Source organism: Dromiciops gliroides, chromosome 6 (assembly GCF_019393635.1).
Source record: "Dromiciops gliroides isolate mDroGli1 chromosome 6, mDroGli1.pri, whole genome shotgun sequence".
NCBI lineage: Eukaryota > Metazoa > Chordata > Mammalia > Microbiotheria > Microbiotheriidae > Dromiciops > Dromiciops gliroides.
The window spans coordinates 87505000-87525077 of NC_057866.1; the positions used below are offsets into that span (position 1 = coordinate 87505000).

The 20078-nt window shown below is 37.0% G+C and overlaps 1 protein-coding gene across 1 annotated transcript in view; it reads right to left on the minus strand.

Moving 5' to 3' along the window:
- Positions 1–20078, minus strand: part of C6H4orf50 (chromosome 6 C4orf50 homolog) — a 172429-nt gene that overhangs the window by 64595 nt on the left and 87756 nt on the right. Inside the window, 1 exon segment of the mRNA XM_043969797.1 lies at positions 465–595. Coding sequence (XP_043825732.1) covers positions 465–595 — 131 coding nt within the window.

Genomic DNA, 20078 nt, shown 5'->3' on the forward strand with positions numbered 1-20078 from the left:
TTGACACATATTTATTCAGCATTTACTCTATGTCACTACTTTAGGCACTGGAAATAGAAATTTTGTGTAAGAGAGGGCTCTACTCTTCATCAAGCCTACAGCCTACAGAAAAACAACATAAGCTGCTAGCTGACTTTTACATAGAATTTTTTACTTTACAAGTACTTTACCCCAATAATTATATGAAGAATACATTCACACAAGAGGGAGGTACAAACTGCTATATGCAGAACCTGAGGGAAGACAAGTAGTGACTGCCTAGTGAAATCAAGGAAGACTTAAGAAGGGGTGGAATTCAGTTAACAAGTAGCAGAGATAAGATTTGAACCCAGGTCTTCTAAGTTCAGATCTAGCACTGTCTCCTATAGCTCATTAGCAATACTACCAAAAATATGCTACTGTTAAGAAGCCAGTCTAAATTTTAAGTAACAAGTACGCAATGGCCAGCGTTGGACTCCACATACCTGATATCCTGCAACAAAAGTTCCATTGCTACGGCCCAACTCATCCACCAGTGGTCTTTCCCAGCCAATCATCAAACACCTCTGGCCAACTGTTTTAATGATGCACAAAGAGCCTACTGGATCAGGAGCCTCTGGGGAGACAACACACACACAGAAAGGCAAAATTACTTTCAAGATAGGGTTCAAAGTTCTCAAGCTTTTCCTTAATGCTTCTTCCTTTCCACACCCTGCAATAATGAAGCAAAATAAAATAACCGCTTTGTCAGATTGTCATCTTGAAAATGTGAACCAAGTAAAAAGGATACCTGGACGGGCCCTGCTCTAAATTTAGGAGCACCGTCACATCATGTCAAGGAGTGGTGAGGAAATGGAGGTGATGTAGTCCGTAAGAAAAAGGGAAATTAGGAGGGGGGATGGGGATAAGGGAATGGAATAAGCATTCATATAGTTCCTACTATATGCTAAGCATTGGGCCAAGTGCTTTTACATATATTATCTCATTTGATCCTCATAATACTGTAAAGTGTGTGTGTCACTATCTCTATTTTAAAGTTAAGGAAACAGAGGCAATCAGTCATAGAGCTACTAAGTATCTGAAGTCAGATTTGAACATAGGTCTTCCTGATTTCACGACTTGCATTCTATTCGTGGTACCACCAGATGCCTCATTAAGGAATGAATGATATTTCAAGCAGGCAAAATGGGCCTCAAAATATGGAATGTTAGAGCTGTCTGGAAAGAACCTTACTAAAGAGAATTTCAAAGCTGGATGGAATCTCAGAACATGAAATGTTAGAACCAGAAGGCATCTCAGAATATAAAACAAAGAGTGTTAGAGCAAAAAGCAACCCTAAAATTGTTCTATTCTCAGGGACTTAATATTTTTATCTGTCCTGGATGGTAGCCTGGTAAAATCTAAGGACTAACTTCCAAAATAAAATTTTTATTGTTTTTTTTTAAATCATGATTTATTTCTAACATATATATATATATAGAGAGAGAATTTGGAAATCAATTAAAAATATATATATATATATATATATTTTAATTGAGTTACAAATTTTCTCACCTCTTCTATGCCTCTTATACCCATTGCGAAGGCAGAAAGTGTGATAGCAATTATACATGTGAAATCATGCAGAGCATATTTCCATATTAGCCATGTTGCAAAAAAGGAAGAAAAATAGAGAAAGTAAAAGAATAAACTGAAATCAGGCTCCATCAGTTTTTTGGGGCTTTTTGGTTTTTGTTTTTCTGGAGGTGGTTAATATTTTTCCTTGTAAGTCCTTTAGAATTGCCTTGGATCATTGTATTGATCAGAATTATTTAGTCACACAGTTGATCATCATACAATATCACTATTACTGCATAAAATATTCTCCTGGTTCTGCTTACTTCACTTTGTATCAGTTAACATGTCTTCCTTTTTTCTGAAACCCTCCTGCTTGTCATTCCTTATAGCACAATAGTATTCCATTATAATCATAAACAACAACTTGTTCCGCCATTCCCCAATTGATGAATATCCCTTCAATTTCCATTTCTTTGACACCACAAAAAGAACTGGTATAAATATTTTTTGTAATATCGGGGTTTTTTTTGTCTTTCTGTTTGATGCCTTTAAGATATAGATTTATTATTAGTATTGCTGAGTCAAAGGGTATGCACAGTTTTATGGTGCCTTGCGTATAGTTTCAGATTGTTCTTAAGAATTGTTGGATCAGTTCACAATTCTACCAACAATGCATTAGTGTCACATTTTCCCATATCCTCTCCAGAATTTGTCATTTTAGTTTTCTGTCATATTAGCCAATCTGATAAATGTGATGTAGTACCTCAGCATTGTTTTAATTTGTATTTCTCTAATCAATAGAGATTGAGTATTCTTTCATATGATTATAGGTAGCTTGGATTTCTTCATATGAAAACTGCCTATTCATGCCCTTTGACTACTTATTGATTGAGGCATGATTCATCTTCTTATAAATTTGATTCAGTTCCAGGATGCTATCAGAAAAACCTGGAAAGACTTACACGAGCTGATGCAAAAATAACAGCAATATTGTAAGATGATCTGCTGTGAATGACAGTTATTTTCAGCAATACAATGATCCAAGACAACTCTGAAAGTTTTGTGAAAAATGTAATCAATCTACAGAGAAAGAACTGATAGTACCTGAATACAGATTAAAACATAATTTTTTTGTTAATTCCTTTTTCTAAAGTTTTTTTTTGTCTGTTTTCTTTCACAACCTGACTAGTGCGCAAATGTTTTACATGATTACACATGTATAACTTATATTGAATTGCTTGAGTTCTTAAGGTGGGGTGGGGAGGTAGGGAGAAAGAGAATTTGGAACACAAAGTTTTAAATCTCAATGTTAAAATTTATTTTTACATGTAATTTGGGAAAAATTAAATCCTAAATAAAATATTTAAAAAATAAAAAATAAATAAATTTGACTTAATTCTCTATGTTAAGGGCTAAAATTCTAGCTAAACTGTCTAAAATATCTAATGAGTGGTCGCCAATAAATTATAAGCTTTAGCAAGAGTTAGACTTTTAAGCATTTATTAAGGAGAATAAGCATTTGGTAAAGAGAGAAGAAAGCCCTAGATTCTTCTATCTATTAAAGGGAGAGCGCATTTCTAGCTGCCTTCTCCACCAGTGTCCCCAGGAAAGAGCCCCAGACAGAGCCCCCGTCTCTTGCTTCTTCCTCCCACAAGCAGACGTCACTTCCTGATGCCAAAGAAAAGACTCCTGGTCTTGCCCTCAAAGACCTTAGCTTCATGAGTGGAACTATTCTACAGTAAGTCTCCAGCAGGTGGTGTCCTTCCAATAGTTACATCTATATATTTGAAAAACTTGTAATTTTTCCCCTAGTTTCCTGCTTTCCTTCCAATCTTGGCCACACTGGTTTTGTTTGCACAAACCCTTTTTAACTTAATGAAATCAAAATTATTCATTTGATATCCTGTAATTTTCTCCATCTTTTGTTTGGTCATACATTCTTCCCTTATTCATGGATCTGACAGGTAAGATTTGCTTATGATAACACCCTTTATGTCTAAATAATGTACCCATTTCATCCTTATTTTGATATATAGTGTGTGATGTTGGTCTATACCTACTTTCTGCCAAACTGCTTTTCAATTTTCTCAACAATTGTTGTTAAATAGTGATTTTATTTCTGCCCCAAAAGCTGGGTCTTTAGGTTTTTCCAACACTAGATTACTGTGATAATTAATACTGTGTATTGTGTACCTAATCTATTCCACTGTTTCACCATTCTATTTCTTAGCTAGTACCAGATTGTTTTTTATTAACAATTTGTAATATGGTTTGAGATCTGGTCTTGCTAGGCCACCTTCATTCACGTTTTCCCCATAGATTTCCTTGATTATCATTGACTTTTTGTTCTTCTGGATTAATTTTGTTATTTTTCCTAGACGTATAAAGTAATTTTTGGTCATTTGATTGGTATGGCACTGAATAAGCAAATTAATTTAGGTAGAATTGTCATTTTTTATTAAACTTGCTCAGTCTACCCATGAACAATTATTTTTCCAATTGTTTAGATCTGTATTTATTTGTGTTAAAAGTGTTTGCTAATTGTGTTCATATATTTCCTTGGGTTTGTCTTCACAGATAGATTCCCCAGTATATTATATTATCTACAGTTATTTTAAATGGAATTTCTTTTTCTACTTCTTCCTGCTAGACTTTGTTGGTAATATGTAGAAATCCTGATGGTTTGTGTGGTTTTATTTTATAATCCTGCAACTTTGCTGAAGTTGTTAATTATTTTAACTAGTATTTTAGTTGGTTTTCTAGAATTCTCTAAGTATACCATTATGTGTTCTGCAAAGAGAGATAATTTTATTTCCTCATTGCCTATTCTTCTCAATTCTAGTTCCTACAATTTCCTTTCCTTCTCTTATTGCTATAGCTAGCATTTCTAGTAAAATATTGAATAATAATGGTGCTAATGAGTATCCTTGCTTTACCCTGATTTCACTTTACAAATAATGCATGGTGATGGTTTTAGTTTGTTGTTTTTGAGTCATCTCTATCTTGTCTGACTTTTATGACCCTATTTTGTTTTTGGTTTTTTTTTGGCAAAGATACTGGGGTAGTTTGTAATTTCCTTCTACAGTTTGTTTTGCAGATAAAGAACTGAGCCAAACAAGGTTAAGTGACTTTTCCAGGGTCTCATAGCTAGTGTCTGAGACCAGATTTGAACCTATGAAGGCAAGTCTTCCTGATTCCAATCCCAATGCTCTTTCCACTGCACCACCTAGCTGCCTCTGGTGTTATTTAGATACTACTTATCATTTTAAGGAAAGCTGAATTTATTCCTATGCTTTCCAATATTTTTAATAGCAATGAGTTTTATATTTTTCTCAATCTCTTTTTCTGCAATTATTGACATAATCGTACTATTTTTGTTGGTTTTGTTACTGATATGGTTAATTATGCTGATAGTTTTTTCTAATAATAAACAAACCTTCATTCCTGGTTTAAATCTCACCTCATAACATATGATCTTTGTGATATATTGCTGTAATCTAGCATTTTAATTAAAATTTTTGCATAAATATGCATAAGAAAATTGGTCTATAGTTTTTGTTCTGTTTTTTGTTCTTACTGGCTTAGGTATCACCACCATAATTATGTAGTAAAAGGAATTTAGTAGGACTCTTTCTCAGCCTATTCTTCCAAATAGTTTATATTGTTATGGAATGAATTGTTCTTTAAATGTTTGGTAGAATTCACTTCCAAATCCATCAGGTTCTGGGGACTTTTTCTTAGGGAGCTCATTGATGGCTTCTTCCATTTCTTTTTCTGAGACAGGGTTATTTAAGTATTCTATTTCCTCTTCTATTAATCTGACATATTTATATTTTTGTAAATATTTCTCCATTTTGTTTAGATTATTAGATTTACTGACAAACAATTGGGCAAAATAGCTCCTAATAGTTGTTTTAATTCCATCCTCACTGGTATTACATTCACCTTTTTCATTTTTGATTCTGGTAACTTGGTTTTCTTCTTTCTTTAACCAAATTAAGCATAAGTTTATGTATTTTATTGTGTGTTGTTTTTTTTTTCATAAAACCAGTTCTTAGCTTTATTTATTAGTTCAATGGTTTTCTTACTTTCACTTTTATTAATCTCTTCTTTGATATCCAGGATATCTAATTTGTTGTTTAATTGGGTATTTTTAATTTGTTCTTTTTAATTGCATGCCCAATTCATTTATCTTCTCTCTGTCATTTATTGATAGAAGCACAGTGGTTTACAATCTGTGGGCCAGGATTCCTAGGAGTTACCCCCAAGATGCTTATTAACCCATATAGGCAGCAAACATTGTCATTTTATCCTTAGGCAGGATGTTATGGTAAGTAGATAACAGGTCTCAGAGCCATGAAGACCTGGGTTCAAGATCTACCTTTCATATATACTAGGTACTTATCAGTACCCTCAGGCAACCTTCTAAGAATATAAGTAGCAGATAAGGTACTGATCTACTTCAGTAAAAGTTTTCTCACCTCAGAGTTCCTTCTACCACTGAGACAATCCATATCAGTAAGATGTATTTCATGAAACCAACAATCATTACACAGAAGGTCACTTAACAATTAAAAGGGATTCTCTTGCTTTAATTTTTTTTGGAATCAATGTTCTAGCAATTTAAATTGGAAAAAAAATTAAAATTAAGGTTAAAAAGAGGTTAGGGAATCATTTAATTAGAATATTTCCCCACATTTCAGTAGCTAAAATCCTTCCCTTGAGAGATTCATATACATTTAGGAATTCTCAGATATACTTTTTCTTTTAAACTAAATTTATGTCTTTCTCTGATTTCAATTTCTTTCTCTACTACATTGATTCTACCCAACGAATCATCTTGTTCATTCTTTAAAAAATCCCGGGGCAGCTAGGTGCCGCAGTGGATAGAGCACCGGCCCTGGAGTCAGGAGTACCTGAGTTCAAATCCGGCCTCGGACACTTAACACTTACTGGCTGTGTGACCCTGGGCAAGTCACTTAACCCCAATTGCCTCACTTAAAAAAAAAAAAAGTTAAAAAAAAATCCCATCAAGAAGTTTGAATTTTATCTTCTTAAGAAAGTTTTTTGGGTTTTTTTTGTGTGTTTTGTTTTGTTTTGTTTTTGCCATTTAAGACAAAGAATGGTTTTTAATCTCCTAAGGGTTTCCTTAATCTCTCCAAGTTCATTCAAGAAACTGATGCCCATTAATCTTTTTGTTTGCCTTCTTTTATCTGTCAACATTTATCTGCTGCTCAGATATAATAAAGCAAGGAAGATCAGCTAAGCAACCCTGAGTAGGTCATTATTCTTCTGGATGACACTGGTTCAATCAATCAAAAATCATTTATTAATCACCTTCTATGTTCTAGATGCTGGAAATGTAGAGATAAAACAATGGCTGGCTTCAACCTTCTGGCTTATTTTCTGAAGCAGTGTTATATTGTTAAAAGAACTGGGTAGACACTTTGAAGGCCCTAGTCTTAATTTCACTTGAATTTAATTTCTATGTTTCTCAGTCTTCTCATTTGTGAAATAGTAGCAATAATAGTCCATGCCTCACCAGGTTGTTATAAGGCCAAATGAGATAATATAGGTAAAATATTTTGTAAAATTTAACGGTCTCTATAAATTTCATTTATTTTAACCTTGTACAATAATAACATTACACATTTCATAGTCCTTTAAGGTTTTCATATAGGGCATAGAGATGGTCTTTCAGCGAGAAAGATCTGAATTCAGGTCTTGTCTCTGACACATATTGACAGTGTGACAATGGGTAAGTCACTTAATTTCTCAGGGGTCTGGGCAGCTCTAAAACCAAGGTGAAGAAACAGTTGTGGAACTGCATTAGTAGAAGGACATTCCCCAATTCCCCATCTGGGAGTCCCCTATAGCAATGAAATCACAAGTCTAGTCCTTATCTCTTATTTCCTGGTGCTTGATGAACCACCCACCTATACTTGAGGCCTCTTATACTACTAGAACTCAGACTCTGCTCTGGGAACCTGACAAATGAAATTTCATTCACCTTACCTTGCCTAGAACCAGGCATGCACACTACTGTCTCACCATTTATAAATCATGTCATTGAATGTGTGTCTCTTCCCCTCTCCCTTTCTTGCACCCCTTCAAGTGTTATCTTTCTCCATTCAAATGCAAGTTCTTCTGTCTGGCTTGCCTGTATCTGCATTTCCAGAATTTAGCAAAGTGATTGGCACATAATATGTGCTTAATAATGAAATTCAAATTCATTCACTCAATAACTCTGCAACTGGGGGAACCATAGGGTTTAAGTGAGCTTCCCAAAATCACTCAGTTAGTATCAGAGCTGGGGTTGGAACCTATTGTGTCTCCTACAGGTCTAGTTTTAGAGTACTGGGTAACTAATTCATATGAACTCCGTTCAGTCATGAGGCTTCTTCCAGCCTTAATATTCATATACTTTTATTATTTTATGATTAAATGTACATTTATGGTTTTATATCAACAATTTTATCATTCTGCGTGCTAAGTTTAATATGTTCCTGGAACTCATCATGGTCTCCAAGAAGGACGCTTGCTCTTACTCACTTTATAAACTAATCAGGGGGCAGCTAGGTGGCACAGCAGATAAAGCACTGGCCCTGGATTCAGGAGGACCTGAGTTCAAATTTGACCTCAAACACTTGACACTCACTAGCTGTGTGACCCTGGGCAAATCACTTAATCCTCATTGCCCCACAAAATAAAATAAAATAAAATAAAAATAAATAAATAAACTAATCAGGTTAAAATGAATGCCTTGGCTTGGATTTTACTGGGTTGGACAGTGTTGCATCACAGAAACCAGATACATATTGCTGATGTGTCAAGTTATAGCAGGATGACACAGGTAGCATCACTGAATTTGGAGTCAAAGGACTTGAATTATCAAGTTAAAATCAAAGCCACCCCCCCCATTTACTACCTGTGTAGTCTTGGACAAACTACTTAGCCTCTATGGGCATCAGTTTCTTCATCTGGAAAATGAGGGTATTTGTTTCGATGGATAAGTGACAGGGTCCCTTCCAACATGAATTCTATGATCCCTTGAATGTGTGCTATTGGTTTTGCTAGATTGGAAAAAAAAGGTTGTAATCAATTCTTCTTTCTTCACTGAACCTGCAGTTGTGGTGTTAAACAAGAGTTGATTTTACTTCAAAGTAAAATCAAAGGGTTGTCCCTTTAACCTTCTGATCATGGGTTTGAGAGGAATAGGAATGGAGAAGACCATTTTTTATGTTTGTTTGAAGTCCAAGGTAAAATAATATTAATAAAAATAATAATAATAGCTCATATTTACATAATGCTCTAAATATGTGCAAAGCATTTTCCATGTATTATCCCATCTGCTTATCACAACAACCCCGTGAGGTAAATATCAAATAGTATAACATTTGACAGATATAGAAACTGAGACACAAAGAGGCTAAGTAACTTATGCAGGGTCACATAATTAGAATCAGATCAGGATTAAAACCCAGGTTTTCTTGACTCCAAGCTCAGCATCCTTTTTACTATAACATGCTGCATCTATAAGATGTGGATAAACTGCTCACCAATATGAATTAATTTATGAACCATCAGCTAAGTTTTGATATGCTAATTCACAAATTGCACTACACTGATGGATGCCTCACCATCCACAACCACTCACAATTCAACTTCCAATCTTACTACTTTAAGGAAACTGACCCCCTAAAAGATGCCTATTTCCATCTTTATCCTACTTGATCTCTAAAACAACTTAGCAATATCCTCCTGGATACTTTCTCCTCCTTAGCTTAAAAGATCCAACACTCTCATGCTTCTCTCCTTCCCTTTCTAAACACACCTTCTAGGATTCCTTTGTTGGAATCCCAAATTTATAAGGTAGGTGTACCCTGTGATTCTGCTCTTGGTCCCCTTATCTCTGACTCTCTTACCTTGTAATCTCATCCAGGCCTGTGGCTTCAACCACACCTCTAGCAAGATGACTTCTAAATCTTTATCATAAACAATGTTTTTGTTTGGTCAGAGAATAGCACAATGCTTTATACTTAACAGGTGTTCGATATTTATTGACTTGAATTAAATGTTCAGCCCAGAGCTCCAGACCTGCTTCTATTACTTATAATATCTATCCCCCTAGATGTTAAACTTACATCTTCAACTTAGAATGCCCCAAATAAAGCTGATTATTATTTTTACTCTCCCTTGCTCCTCTTTTTAAAACTCTTCTCCTCAATGGTACCATCATTCAACCCATTTCCCATGTTCAAAATCTTGGTGTTATCTTTGGCTGTCCCCCAACATTTCTCATATCTGTCATCTCCTCTCTGTCCTTAGTATCACCACTTTTCAGAAACACTGGCTATGATTTCTGTAGTCACCTCCAGGAGAGTCTTCCTGCCTCCACTAAGTTTACTCATGTATGGGTCTGAAAAATCTTCACTCTCTGCCTACTTAGTGAATCCAACTCTCAAACATTCAAGGCCCTTCACAAGATTGCCCCACCCTGCACTGTTCCACCAAGGAACAGCATGCCTGGGCTTCTGAGATGACTCCACCCTGAGGTGAACTCAATGACTGATGAGTGAAAAGGCCCAATCTGCCCTACCTCCACACTAGCTGCCTGGCTTCCTGGGGATAATAATCTCTTTGAGCTCATCCATCAGTGATTAGCATGTTCCCTTCCTATCCCATCATAGTCTCCCCATCAAAATGATTCTGAACCTCCTCTCTAATTTGAAGAAACCCTATTCCCTGTCTCTCCCTATCCATTTCCTTACTCCTTCCCTTCTAAACTGGACACCCCAATGACCCACTCTATATCTACTTACCTTCTCCATTGTGTTCTCTGTGATGCCTGCTCCATAGATAATAAACTTGCTTTCATTTTAAGCCTTTTCCTTTCTCATTTTTTCCATATTACTGTATTTCTTAAGGCCTTTCATGATGTCCCTGGCCTCCTTTTCCAGCACTGGGCACACTTTTACTCATGCCTGGACTCACTGGTCATGGTGAGAGAGTTGGAATACTCCTTGTTCCCTATTGCCACTTCCAGACTCTCTCCCTATCATCATCACACTGTGACCTCTCCTCCTTTGAAGTTCATTCCATCCCTATTTAACATCCAATGAAGATTATGGTAGCTATTATCTCCTGATCCCCAGGATATTCTCCTTTCTTCCCCATCGATTTCATGCCTGGTTCATGGTCTTTCTCTCCCCCCCCCCCAACTCCTGCCTTCATACTTAGTGACTCCAATATACATATCGATATGCTTTCAAATACCCTAACCTCCCAGTTTCTAAACTTGACCTTCTTCTACACTCTGCTACAGAGATGGTTAGATTGTCCATCTTGCCACCACTAAAAACCATTCCACTTCAACTTCATGAAATCAGAAATTCATTTGTCTAATTATATGTAATCTTTTATCATTCTTTCTACAACCTCAAACCCTATTCTTTGTTCGTTGTGGCCTTCAATAGTTCAATTCATTCCCAGGTCATCAGCATATTTTGGATGTATTCTCTTCTGCCCATCTTGACCCCTTAATGAGCCAGTGGTATATGATGCTGATGGAATATTATTGTGCTATAAGAAATGACAAGCAGGATAACTTCAGAAAGGCCTGGAAAGACATGTATGAAATGATGTATTGTGAAGTGAGACAGAACCAAGGGAACATTATACACAGAGACAGCGATATTGTTTGATGAAGAACTGCGAATGACTTTACTATTATAAACAATACAATGATCCAAGACAATCCCAAGGGACTATTGATGAAACATTATGCACCTCCAAAGAAAGAGCTGATATTGATGAAACACAGACTGAAGCATGCTATTTTTCACTTTCATTTTTTTTCTTTTAATCATGTTTGTTTGTACAAAATGACAAATATGGTAATATTTTTCATAATCATACATGTATAACCCATATCTTATTGTTTGCCACCTCAGGGAGGGGAAAGGGGAAGGGAGGGAAAGATGGATTAAAATTGGAACCCAAAACTATAAATGAAAAAGTTTATTGGGCATTTAGGTGGTGCAGTGGATAAATCAATAAAGTACCGGCCCTGAATTCAGGAGGACCTGAATTCAAATCTGGTCTCAGACATTTAACACTTACTAGCTGTGTGACCCTGAACAAGTCACTTAACCCTCTTTGCCCAGCAAAAACCAAAACAAAACCCGGTTAATTCTTTTTTTTTCTTTTCTCTTCTTTCTTTCTCTCTCTCTTTCTTTCCTTCTTTCTTCCTTCCTTCCTTCCTTCCTTCCTTCCTTCCTTCCTTCCTTCCTTCCTTCCTTCCTTCCTTCCTTCCTTTCTTTCTTTCTTTCTTTCTTTCTTTCTTTCTTTCTTTCTTTCTTTCTTTCTTTCTTTCTTTCTTTCTTTCTTTCTTTCTTTTTTTGTGAGGCAATGGGGTTAAATGATTTGCCCAGGTTCACACAGCTAGTAAGTGTCAAGTGTCTGAGGCCAGTTTTGAACTCAGGTCCTCCTGACTCCAGGGCTGATGCTCTATCCACTACGCCACCTAGCTGCCCCCCACCCAGTTAATTCTTTAAAAAATTATTATAGCTCAACTTTACATTACACTCCTCTCAAGTATTTTGCTCTCTTATTCTACTGCTGAGCTTGCTCCACCAAGCTCCAGCCTTGGATTACTCCCATCATCTGATGCCTTCACTACTACTCCAATATTGTTAAATGAAGATGGATAAAATGATGCTGAATTGATCCACTACAAATCTAAGTTAAATAATATTAACTGGGCCCTCACAGTGGCAAGGCAATTATTTTACAGCTCTCTAGTAAGCTTACTATCCCACTTACCATAGTTCCTTTTTAAAACCTTTTCATCTCTCCCCATTACACTCCTTGCTTGTACCCTTTTAGCTAGGATTTTGTCTCATAATTTCACTTAAAAAAGGGAGGCCATTTGCCATCACTCTCTAATATTCTCTTCTCTAGGTGTTCACTATACTGCTCTCTTGCCTGTCTTATGCTCACCTGCCTGACCACTCTTTCTCAGTTTCCTTTGTAGGATTTTCATCCAGATTATGTCCACTAATCATGGAAGAACTATGTGATATGTAAATGTTTAACAACCTGGTAAAAATGTACATTTGACATGGTTTTAAGCTTAATCTTCATTATCAACATTTTCTTCAAATGAATAAAACAATAAATCAAGGCTTGACTCGACATGTGTGCCAATTTCTGAGATGTGAATGCTCACAGTGAAATATAACAATGATCTTGCTGATCTGGTTTAAGTGGGCTCTAGAACAACCCTGGAGATGCCCAAGACTCTGTGTTCAAGAAGCTAGGCCCTTTCCTCCTCTTCTTCTATGTTATTTCACTCTATAATCCAGTCAGCTCTCATTTATTCAATTATCATCTTTATGCAGATGATTTTCATATCTGTTTATTCACCTCTAACATTTCTATTGACCACACATCTCCAACTGCCTATTAGACATCTTGAACTGAATGTGGCAGACTTCTTAAACTTGGCATATCCAAAACCAATTCCCTTATGTTTCTCCCTAAAGCCTTACTTCTTCCAGTTTCCCTATATACTGTCCAGGATACCACCATCATTTCAGATACCCAGGCCGAAAAACAGAGGGCCTTGACTCCTTACTTTCTCTAACCTCACACCTTCACCTATATCCAATCTGTTATCAAGTTCTGCCAATTCTACCTTTAGAATAGATATTCTATATACAACACCCTCCTCTATTCCCTCTTTTGACACTGCCACCACCCTGGTGCCAAATTTAGTGCAAACACCTTATTGGCTTTCATCTTCCTGAAGCTTCAAGCTCCCAAACTCAAGCAATCTATCATCTTTAGCTTCTGCAATACCAGGGTTATAGACATACAGCATTACTACTGTCTAATATAAAAATTTAGAGAAGACAAAACATATGTTTTCTTTTTTCTTCCTTCTATCCTTCCTTCCTTTTATTCTTCCTTCCTTTCCCTTCTTCCTACCCCCTTCCCTTCCCTTCCATTCCCTTCCCTTCTCTTTCTCCTTCTTTCTTTACTTCCTTCCATTCAAAAAGTATTTACTACTCATTTACTATTTGCTAGGCATGGTGCTAAGTTCTGGGTACATAATGACAAAAACAAAATAGCCCCTGCCCTTGAGGAGCTAATAGCCATTGGGAGGATGAAACTTATATCTGGAAGGTATATCAGAAATGCAGTTCAGAATCCTGCATGCCCCCACCCCCCTCCATCCCAGATGCCCTAATTTGTGAGCAAGGAAACTAAAATCCAGAGAGATGAAGTGATTTGCCAAGGGTCACAATCTAGATAGTAATAAAGCCAAGAATAAAATCCAAGGCTCTGAGCTCTCATCCCAATACTTTTTTCCTATAGGAGAGAGTGTGTTATGGGCATTTTACAAGAAAGAAAAGGGGGTGGGAGAAGGTTCCAAAAGGTTGCCAGTCTGGGACCTCCTGAAGAGAAAATTGCTCCATTTTCCAGTCTGAAATGATGATTTGATAGTTAGGTAGAAGATGCTTATGAAAAGGCTGTGGGTTCTCAGCTGCCAAATAACTCTATTATTTAAGTCCATAATTAAATCAATATAGAATCTTTTCTCCTTCCCATTTGTAGCAGGGGGCTGTCCAAAAGAAGCTTTTAAGATGGAGAAATTGAAGCAATGAAATTTTAGTGACCCTGCATAATATTGAGGATACTCATTCTTCCATAGCATTTTGTTTTTAAGCACTCCCCTTACAACAACCCTGTGACAACGGTATATAAAAAAAGGTAAAAAATAGTCCCTGCTTTCAAAGATCTTATGTTCTAATGGAGGGGGAAACATATAAATAAGCTATGTGAAGGATAACATGGAAATAATATCTTCTGTTTCACTGTTCTGCTCTGTTGTTCACCCTTCTTTTTTTTCTTTTTTCTTTCTTTTTTTTTTGGGGGGGGGCGGGACTATGAGGGTTAAGTGACTTGCCCAGGGTCACACAGCTAATAAGTGTCAAGTATTTGAGACCAGATTGAACTCATGTCCTCCTGAATACAGGGCCGGTGCTTTATCCACTGCGCCACCTAGCTGCTCCCTCCCCCTTCATTTTCAAAGAGTATCAACAGAGAGAAGGCAGAAAACATTGTCCAGCAGTTTGTGGCATAGGTATTGATGCATCTGATCAACAAAACATGCTACAAAGCATCTTTTTAACCTGGGATTTACAGTTTTCACTCTGGCGGTGTGGTCCAGAGAAGTATCGTTTAATGACACTGTACAGGGCCAGACTTTGGTAAAATCATGAGTTTGACGAGTTTGGATTTGCAATACGTGGCTTCCTTGCTCTGTGCCCTTTTCTCCAATCCTTTCCATCTCATTGTGCCCACAGTCAAAGCCCTTTCTAATAGGATCTGTCAGAGCTTGAGCCTTGTTGGCATAGTATCACCTCCATGCCATGGTGAAACACTCGATCTTTCTGAGAGTGACTAAGTAGGCACTATCTTAACATGGGAGAGGCAAAAGGCTGAAGGTAACCCTCAAAACAGCCTTCTAAATTTCACAGCAATAATATGATAGTGGATAAGTAAAGGAGGTGGCAGAAAAACTGTGAGACCAAGATAATGCATGGTGAGAGAAGGCCTAAATGCACTTTCTGATTCTTCACCAACTGACTCTCTATCCCTTAGGCAAATGATTTGACCTGGCTAATTGGTCTCAGTTTCCCCTTTTGTAAAATACAGTTTAAAACACTTGGATGTGCTCCTGAGCAGAGTTGTTGTAAGGACCAAATGAAATGATACAGGTAAAGCACCTTTCACAAGCTAAAGTAGAACATAAATAGTCTGATTTGATTGAAAGCCTGGGGACAAAGGAAGAGGTTGACAGAACAAATGCATGTGGGGAGTGATTTCAGGGAAAATGCCTGGGAGGGGAAGAAAGAGAGTGAGTTGGCACCTGCTAGGACATAGGTGGGGATGGTAAACCCTTCCTAGCCATGAATCAGCAAATGTAAAGCTGGAGCCATGGATGTCTATTGGGTTGCATGCCATGGGTCCTAAGGCCTTCCTCTTAGAAAGCATCCATATTGGGGGTAGTTAGGTGGCGCAGTGGATAAAGCACTGACCCTGAATTCAGGAGGACCTGAGTTCAAATCTGGCCTCAGACACTTTACACTCAATAGCTGTGTGACCCTGGACAAGTCACCTAACCCTCATTGCCCCACAAACCAAACAAACAAAAGAAAAAGAAAGCATCCGTATCATCAGAGAGAGGAAGGATGAAATGCTATGAATTGGATTCTCTTACAGTGCATCGGAGTGGTTATAAATTTTGACCTTCACAAGAAAGTTCCAGGGGTCGCATGATGGAAAGGCTCTCCAAATCCAGAAAAAAAAGAACTATGGAATATGGATGCTGATTGAACCATACTATTTCTTTTGTTTTTGGTGCTGTTGCTTTTCTATATTGAGGTTTTTCCTTATTGCTCTGATTCTTCTCTTATAGCATGACTGATGCAGAAATATGTTTATTGTTGTTATGTATATGTAGATGTGTGTATATACATATATAGATAGATAGATATAGATATATAGATATAACCTATATCGGGTTGCCTGCTGTCTGGGGGAGCGGGGAGCGAGGGAGAAAAATTGGAAACTGGAAATCTTATGTAAACAAATGCTGAAAACTATCTCTACATGTAACTAGAAAAATAATAAAATACTTTTATTAAAAAATTTTTTTTTTATCTCCTGGTTCTTTGGAGAAGAAAGTGTCCAAAGGGCATGGTGCTAGTGTGATAATGGCCTGATGATAGAGGAAAGAGCTGTGGATTTGAAGTCAGGACATCTACATTTGAATGCTGGCTCTGACATTTATTTGCAGTGTAACCATAGGAAACCCATTTCCCCTTTCTGGGTCTCAATTTCCTTGTCTGCAAAATGAGGATAATAATTCATGTATTATCTATCTCCCAGAATTATGAGGAAAGGACTATAGAAATGGGTATTTTATAATTATATTATTATATTACATTATACTATATAGTGTTATGTTATTATTACATTAGAGTCTATTTATAATTACAAATTATAATTTTCAATTTTCTTTATAAAGCTGAACTAATGATACCAACTGAAGTACAGAATAATGGTCAAAGTTAAAACAAATAAATGAGCATTATTAAGTACCTCCTGTGTGCTCAGCACTGATCTGTGTGCTTTCCCAATATTATCTCATTGAGCCCCACAACATCTCAGGGAGGTAGGTACTATAACCATCACCCCCATTTTACAGGGAACATCTCCAGAGTAACACCAACTATATGACCACCTCAAATAATGAAACCATCACATAGGATTTAACAGGAAGTGACAACCTCATTGCAGAAACACATCTGCTGACTTTTTTATTTGAAGACAGTCATGTACGAAGTGGAGAGATAAACAATGCCTAAGATGCTTGCTACATCCTCCTCTCCTTCAACCACACCCACATCTGTATATTCTGTAGATGGGAAGGATCCAATAAGATACATTTTCAAAACAATTATTTCATTTCAGGAGATGAAAAAAAATTCAATTCAACTAAGTAATATTCTCTCTGCATTCTCATAGATGTTTTTACCAAGTATAATTGAAAGAGCGCTGGGTTGTATTGAGGGGGAAAGGAAGTTAGGACCTGTTTTGTCAACTATTAGCTGCATAGTCTTGGGGGGGGGTCTGTGGGGGAGTTTAATTCTCCTCTTTCAGCCATGAGTTCATAGCACCATAAGATGATAAATTTAGAGCTGAAAGGGACCTTGGAGGTCATCCTGGTCAACCTCCTCATTTTATAGATGAGGAAATTGAGGCCTAGAGAGATTAAATGACTTGCCCAGGGTCATACGGCTACCAAGTATCTGAAGCAGGAGTTGGCCTCAGTCCTTCCTAATTTCAAGTGGGAACATTCTATCTACTGAGCCACCTATGTGCCTAAATCTGAAAAATAAGGCAAATGAACTAGAACAATCTCTAAACTCTCATTCACATTCCATCTTAATGCTCATTTCAACTCTGGCACTACACGTTGCATGTAAAGGTTTCCTCCAGTTCATATTCTATGTTCTAAGGTTCCTTTTGGTTCTCACATTTTAAGATGTTCTAAGGCAAAGGTCATCATACTATGGCCTGCCCACCTGTTTTTATGGTCCCCAAGCCAAGGAGGTTTTCCCCATTCTTTCAATACAATAACCTTTTGTTTAACAATATAAAAAACATTATTGGCTCATAGGCTATTCAAAAATAGGCAGGCAGGATGGTTTTGGCCCAGAGGGTATAGTTTGCTGGGCCCTGTACTAAAGTCCTCTCTAGCCCTAATAGTCTAAACTTGTAGTCTTTTGGTGAAAATAATAGATTTTCCTTCCAGTGGAGGTTGTAACAGAGATATTTCTTCATTAAAACAGGCATTCGTCATATGTACTTCTGCAATGTTCTGGGGTTTGATGCCAACATGAGCATCTGGAGGGCCTCATCATGCATAGAGAATCCCACTTTCAACTTGGACTCTGTCCTGGATTTCTCTATCATGGTGGGGGAACCCCTCTATTGAGTGTGCATCTTTCTGTTTCACGCCTTACCAATTATTGAAGAGAAGAACATTGAGCATTCTTTCAAAGTTAGTTCTTTCAAAGAATCTTGAATGATTTAGAGGTATGGCAACTTGGTGGAAAGTGGTCTGTAAGTTAGTGCTTCATTCTGTTGAATCAAATACTTGGATCCTAATATCACAGCCTTACATGTATTTAGAATGCAAGTAGAAATGGTGCTCAAGAGCATAAAGATTGGAAGAGCAGCTAGATTAAGTCATAAAGATATATAAATATATATTATAAATATGAAAATATAAATATATGTGTGCATGTATATGTATATATATGTGTGTATTTATGCATGTATATATTTATGTGTGTATGTATGTATATGTGTATGTGTGTATGTATAGCAGAAATCTATGCTATGTGATGGTATCAAGGAATTGATATATATGGTATATAAAAGGGGAGAAGATATCCAAAGGTATCCTCTTAAATAATAATAATAATATGACCTTAATCATACAAAAAGGTGGTCAAAAACCCATAGCTACCAACCTATATGCCTACTGTCCTGGCTATACAAAATCTCTAGAAGAGCCATCTATACATAAAACAAAGGAATCCTTAATGAAGGCATTAATATGAGAGAATCAGGCTTTTGCATTTGGTGTTTGCCAATGGACCACATCTCTATCATTTCTTAATTGTCTGAAAGATGTAGAGAACATGGAGCCCTTGGTGCGTATTCTTTATTGATTATAAAAAAGCATTTCATTCAGTGCATAATGTTCATGCTAATTTCCAGGTTTCCACCAATCCAAATTTCAACCTTCCTCCAAGGGGTAACTTGAGCAGCGGGCAAAGAGCCCAGAACACCACAGGTGATTCATTCATATGTTTGAATGAAGAGAAAAACAATAACTCATATTGTCATAGCAGTTTAAAGCTTATAAGGTGATTTCCCCATAAAAAAGTCCATGTGAATTGGTTGGTATCAATTGCACAGATGAGGTCACTGAGACACAGAGAGATTCATGGAACTGCAGGTCACAAAGCTCCTAGATGTTAGAGCCAGCCTATACTGAGCCAAGGCCAGTGCACTTTACATTATACTATAAGGTCCTACTTTTTTCATAAGTAATGTATTCTGACTTTTTTTTACATTTAACAGTTACCATAGACTCTATGCATTATCACACACAATCCCGTCAGAAGAAACAACAAATTGCAAAGTCAGCAGGGCAAGCATTCATTGGAATCTCTATTTGATAGAGGAGGAAACTGAGGTCCAGAGAAATGGAGCACATTGACCATGGACCCAAAGCTCTTGAGTAATAGAACTGGCACAACAGCCCAAGCCTCCTGACCCCAAGTATAGCATTCTTCTCACTATTCCAGGCTGCCTCAGTTAGGAAATTGACACTCTGAAGTTTTCCCAGCCCACAGTCATCTCTCCCCCTCTGAACTCAGAGCCATCTGTGGTACTATATATACCACAAATTGGAGGATGACTCATGTAACTATCTTAGCTCATTCATTCAATAAACATTGGAGTACCTACTATTCCACTGAACTTAATTCAACTCAACATTCAAGAACTTTGTGTTATGCTAAGCACTGCACAGTGCTAACCTCTAGGGACAGCAAGACGAAACGAAGAAGATGATGATGATGACCACCACCACCACCCTGCAACTTCTGTCCTCAGTCAGCCAGACAACAAACATTTAATAAAAGCTTCTATATGCTAAGGTGAAGGTACAAAGATAAAAATACATGTCCAACCCTCAAAAACCTTATATGCTAATGAAGAAGATAACATGTAAACAAATAGTTACATGCAAGACACATATAGATCATGCCCCAAGACAGGAAAGTTTACAATAGACAAGGAGGGATAAGACATACTCAGATAAATATGATAGGGTAGGATATATGGAGGCTAAAGATAGATTCATAAAAATGTCCTAGGAAAATTTGTTG